Genomic DNA, 6,000 nt, shown 5'->3' on the forward strand with positions numbered 1-6,000 from the left:
CTTGATATCTCATAATATGCTTAGCCATTATTATAGTATTCTGTGAGAGCATATACTAAGTCTATTATTTGCTCTAACTCAAACTGTTTCTGGAATTCTGTTAATGTTTAATAAATGTTTATGGATTAGACTGGCATAAAAGATAATTGTGAAAAAATGGTAAATAGTTTGTATGAATAAGTTGTATAGTCAATCTAATAAATCTTATGACTATTGGGCAAGAAAAAGAAAAAACCTTCTGTGGCTATCTAAAGAACAAGAAAAGACAAATTAAAAATGATCAGCAGTTGATCATTGTTCTTGGAAATCATTCTTTCTCAGTTTACCTTTTCTAGCAAAGGTACCTGGTCCAATATTTGGGTCCAAAGAACAAGGTTCCAGTTCTCGGGGTTAACATTGGCTACTGAACATCAACATATAATTTTTTTCAGGGTTAGATGATTCCTAATTTATTCCCTTGGAAGTGTTTACAAATGACAAAAAACACTGTAAGAAAGGTGGATCCTTTAAGTAGTTGCTGAAACTAGATCATATCTTGAAGCATTAAGAAACATTTTAACATAGATTAAGAACATGTAGACTGCTGGGAAGGTCGGAGCTGATAAGACAGTGAAGAAAGGATTGAGGCAGCCAGTGTTGATCACCTTCTAGGCAGAGCAGAAGGACGTGGAGTATGATCCATGTGCTCTGCTGGATTCCCTGCTAGAGTGGAGAAGCCAAGTTCTTTGTATCTTGAATCTCGTCCTACTTTGTTGCATGCCTACACTTAGGGAAAAGCTGTGTCCTTTCCCACCCCAACTCTTTGCTGGTGTTTACTTGGTGGGTTCTCCATTCCCTTTCTCAGTGTCTTCCACGGCTGTGAAATAGGTCTTTGCTGAAATTTAACAAAATCTGGGGAAGTGCTGGTAGACTGAGTTGCATACATTTGATGCAAATAAGAGAAGAGGAGCAGGTATTTTAAGTAAAAGTAATACCCAGCCCACAAGGAATCATTTTGTCACATGAAAATGTGAAAACTAAACTAAAATTCGTTTGCCTTAAGAATTTATTATTCTACCAGACAATAGTTCAAGCACATCAGTAAAATGATCCCACAAAATTTTATGCTATTATTCTAGGTTGCAAGGACTTGAGGTAAAAGGAATATCAAAGGACACATTTATCTTGATCTCATTTGGATGCACAAAAAAATAGATTAGGCAATTGCCAATAAATATTAACTTTCACCAAAGGTGCAGTCATAATGACCCAGAAAGGAAACGAAAATTCTCGCAAAGGGCAATAGAGTATTTTACTCTCTCCTGGTTGTGTGTGTGTGCAGATGTATGTTTATATATTTATATCTATATGTGCATACATATGTATTTATGTATACATATGTGTATATGAGTGTTTCCCTAACACATAAAATTTCATGTTTTCTCCATAAAATTGAAGTCATTTAATTGAGATGATTTTTATCATTTTATAGAAGGGAAACCTGAGAAAAAGTCAAATTAAGTAATCTGCTTACGTTCCTTCTAGCTGGTTTTATTTTATTTACTTATAACATGCACAAACTCCCTTACTGCCAAGGAGCAATCAGGAATCACTTAAGTGTCAAAGAGGGAGAGTGAGAGGTGATGTGACCAATGTAGATAGTTCTTCTCAACTACAACACTCAGAAGGGAAAAGCAATACAGTCAAACATCTCTGTACTCAGGTTCTGACCCTCCCACTCCTCAATCTGTAACCTTGTAACGGTCATACCACCTCTGTAAGCCTCAATTCCTCTCATCCATGAAGTGGGGTGAAATAGAGTCTGGGCATGGATGTGAAGCCTGAACGAGGGCGCTGGCTTTAGGAGTGTGCTCAGTGTGTGGCCCAGACACAGGATGATGGTGGCCCTGAGTGAGGCTCCTAGGCAGACCCATGGGCGGCCTCGCCTGCATTCACTCCTCTGTATGATTCTTAAAAACACACAAAAAAGCAAACTGGCTTTTCTTAATAAAATAAATACACCATGGGTCCTAAGAATTCCAGAGGGTTTCTGTTTCTGTTTAACAGTAGAGGGATCTGACTCAAATAAGAACAGGACTCTGTAACCCCCTCTGCAGTGATGGAAAAGCCCGGCTTTGAGCCTCTGTGCCTGAGTGTATCTTCACCTCTTCTTTGGGGCTGGCAGCTATTACACAAGACTCTGTCCTTTCAGAGGGCAGGGTGACAAGAAGCTATGGTTTAAACTCTGCAGTTTGCAAAGGATGTGCATTATTTCTGAGTCTGGGAAATTTCAAAATAATTTGGTTGCCTTCTGTGTTTTGTCTCATTAGGTAAATGCAAAAAAGTTTTAGTTGCTTTTTTATACCAATATACAGCTTGTGCTTTAATTAAAACAAGAACCAGGCTCATAACCAGAGGGGAAAACTATGAAATACAAAGCTTAAACTACGTAATAGGAGCATGGCTGGAAAGAAGGAAGAGGCGTTTTCAAACCCACTGTGATTTTGTATACATCTTTTTCGAATGTATTGTGTACTCTCCTCCCCACTCCTGCCATTTAGCCAGGAAAGAGTCAAAAGGACCATCAGAAATGTCAGTTTATGAAATTCTAAAAATATAAGCATGTTCATGGGAAACTACATTTCTTTTTTGTCAGTGAGCACATTAAAATATATATGTTCAATTTTCAATTTTATCATTTGAATTATCTCCATTTAGCTATTAAAGGAAGGTGGGATATTCATTGCTCCCAGTTTACTTAAATAGGCTGAGAACAATCATTTCAATATTTATGAAGTTATCATTACTTGTTTCTCCATGACATTATTAAATAAGAACAGTACAGAACAGGGCACCGCAGTGAATGCCTATAATCCCAGTATTTAAGAGGCCGAGACAGGAGGATCTCCAGCTTGAGGACAGTCTCCGCAACTTAGCAAGACACTGCTTCAAAATAAAAAAATACAAAGGGCTGGGAATTTAGCTCAGAGTTTAAATGCCCATGGGTTCCATCTCCAATACAGACAAGTGTGGGGAGGGAAGGGAAGGAAAAGGAAAGGGAGGAAGAAAAGTACAATTCTGGCATATTTAAAGTTTTAAACTTGGATTATACTAAACTACAATAAAATAATCTTTTATTCTGTAGTAGTCGCTCAGCAAAGGAGAGTTCCTCCATTTTCAGGGGATTACAATAGACTGAGATGCTTCCGCTTCAGCATTAGCAACATTTTGAGCTGCATAATTCTTTGTTGTAGAGAAATTTCCTGTGTGCTGTAGGGTGTTTAGAAGCATTCTTGGCCTTTACCCACTGGATGCCAGTAGCACTTCCCCAGTATGACAATGAAGAGCCATTATGATGTCTCCAGTATGACAATGAAGAGTTTCTCCAGGGATTGACAAACATTCTTCAGAGGGGCAAGTAAGCCCCCTGATACGAACCACTGCAATAAACTGCATTCATCTTAAAGAAGCAGTAAAGTGAAGTGTCACCACTCAAAGTGAATACTCCAAAGATAAAGAGCTCCTGATGGGCTGGTGACGCTCGATAATTTATATCAGTTTCCTCATCTGTCAAATGAAGGTGGCTTCTTCATAGCTCTGCCACAATGACTAAACAATATACTGCCTGCCCAGAGCAAATGTTCCACAAATGTTAGGTATTATAATTGTTTTAGCAATTCTATCATTTTGAAATCTGGTTACACAATGCAGGTTAAAGATCTAAGCAATGGAAACTAAAGTATGGGCAATGGTACTTTACTACAGATGGACATCTTTATTTATGTTTTAGAGTGGCCAAGTTATAGAAGCTCAACCATTGCATAATCCTGTCTCCTAATTTGCTGAACAGCTCCAATTATTGCTTAACATATTTTATCTTGCAAGATAAATTCATCAAAATTATGGGCTGCTGCCAGATGGTGCTTCTGTAAATACAACTGATCTGTTTTATTTAAAAAAAAAAAAAAACACTTGACATCATGCCTGGTCTTTTCCCTTGAGTTCTTTCTACATCACTGGTCATATAAATATTATTTTATATTCATTGAAATAATAACAAAAGCCACCATTTTTTAAGAGTAACTTACTGTGTGCCAGGCTGTTTTGACATATATTATTATTTTACCTAATCTTCAAAATAATCTTAAAAGTTCAAAATAATCTTAAAAATCTCAGAGAAGTGAAGTTCATGTGTTTTAAGTCATCTAATCAGCAAAAGGCAGGTCAAGGTAAGAGCCTGGGCGCTCTGCCCCTAACAAAGTCTTATTATCAAACTTCAGAGAGCCACCTCCCGACTCCTAATCAAGACACGGGATTTTTCTTCTACAACTTGTTTTATCCTTCCCACACACCCCACGCCATCCTTCACTATCCTTGCTTTTCTCCACACCAATCAAAACACCTTGAGGGGAGTGGTCATAAAAGAGCCGTTCTCTGCACACATTAAAGTAAAAAAAAAGTGATTGAGATATAGGTAGATATCATGTGAAGGAGGAAAGTCACTTCATGTTAGTCTGAATGAGAACTAAGAAAAATTATCAGAAAGCTAAAATAGGTGGAATTCACAATTCTCTGGCACAGTAAAAAACGGCCATCCAAGACTGTATAAAACATGTGATTCATCAAATTTATCTCAGTGATCTCAGTCTTGAGTACAGGATACATATTTTATTTCAAGGTAAGGAGTAAAGCCGAGGAATAAAATTGCTGCCAGAGGCATGTTAAATCAAGCTTATAATTTTGGGACAAAAGCAGGAGCCTTGTCACCACATACTCTGAGAGCCCAGTACTGCTGGGGCACTAGGTGCCAACATGTCTGTTGGTGTGGTAGTACTGACTGTATGGCCCCAGTAAGTTATGCACAGCCATAAGTACAGTGCATGTAGACAACTCTCTCAGAGCATCCCTGAGCAGACCTCGAGGATGAGGGAAGTTATTGAGGAATATGGGAACTTAGAGACTCATTAACTCAACAGCCCAATATTATGGGTTAAGCAGGAACTCAGAAGTCAGCTGGTGCTGTGCTTATCAACACATGACTCTTCCTGAATATTCTCAGCAAGTGTCTAGTGTGTGCTTCCCCTATAGTGATTGGGGGAAATTCCTCTTATTTTTCATCAATTAGTAACTGTCAACTTGGTCTTAGTTTGTGCCCTTGTACACTCTAGAGAATACTGGCTATGGAGTAACCAGACATAAAGGAGACTAGAAATTAACATTCATAAGAGTTTAATTAGTGCATATGCAGATACTTTACAAATGTTTTCAATAATTTTGACAAAATTGGAATAACTGAGGTGTGGGAGGCTCAGTGAGGTTAAATGCCTGGCCCTTCTAAGTTCATACAGAATTACGTGGAATTCACTTCTTGATCCATAGAACCCAAACCACACTTGGTCTGCTTCACAGGATTCCTGCTTTCAGTTCCTAAGCGTAGTTGAAAGCGTTGCAGTTATACAGATTATAATAGAGAAAGAAGCTCATGAGGTCAAGGCAGAATATCCTGAACGCATTACTTGCAAGCAGTACTACTTACAGATATGTCATCACTAAAGTCAATTTCATCCAAATCAAGGTATTCAGGTGCTTCCATCATTCTTCTTTGCACATTTTGAGTAAGGTCAAAGACTTATAAACTCCTGGACAAGACAAAAGCAGAAAATAAAGGCAAAAAAGTTGGCTGTTTATAACAAAATATTATCCATGTGCAAACAAACAAAATGCAAAAAAGTATTGGGGTGCTCGTGTTGCATCAGAGCAAAGTTTCCCTCTCCAAAGCCCAAGCAGGGCTTTCCAGAAGCAGTGAGCTGGGCTCTTCTCAGCCCCAACATGGTTCCAGTAAGCACCCACAGTAAGCACAGTTCCCACAGTAAGCACAGTAAGAACTGTGATGCTTGCCTTTTCCAGAGCAGTAACTTGGGGCAGAATTCCCACTATGATCAATATTAGGATTCACTCCATCCCAGTTCTCACCATATCCTACGTCAAAGTATAGGATTCAGGGAAAGGGAGTTGGTCTGA

General features: G+C 38.5%; 1 protein-coding gene across 1 annotated transcript in view; it reads right to left on the minus strand.

The window, feature by feature from the left end:
* The window catches only part of SNCAIP (synuclein alpha interacting protein), a gene marked incomplete at both ends in the record, with an annotated part of 74,698 nt that extends 69,123 nt beyond the window's left edge, over window positions 1-5,575 (minus strand). The window contains one exon of the mRNA XM_080698412.1: window positions 5,516-5,575. Within this exon, the coding sequence (XP_080554538.1) occupies window positions 5,516-5,575 (60 nt within the window). The remainder of the gene's footprint in view (window positions 1-5,515) is intronic.
* Window positions 5,576-6,000: the final 425 nt, after the last annotated feature.

The sequence above is a fragment of the Muscardinus avellanarius genome (assembly GCF_963383645.1).
Source record: "Muscardinus avellanarius genome assembly, chromosome: 7".
NCBI lineage: Eukaryota > Metazoa > Chordata > Mammalia > Rodentia > Gliridae > Muscardinus > Muscardinus avellanarius.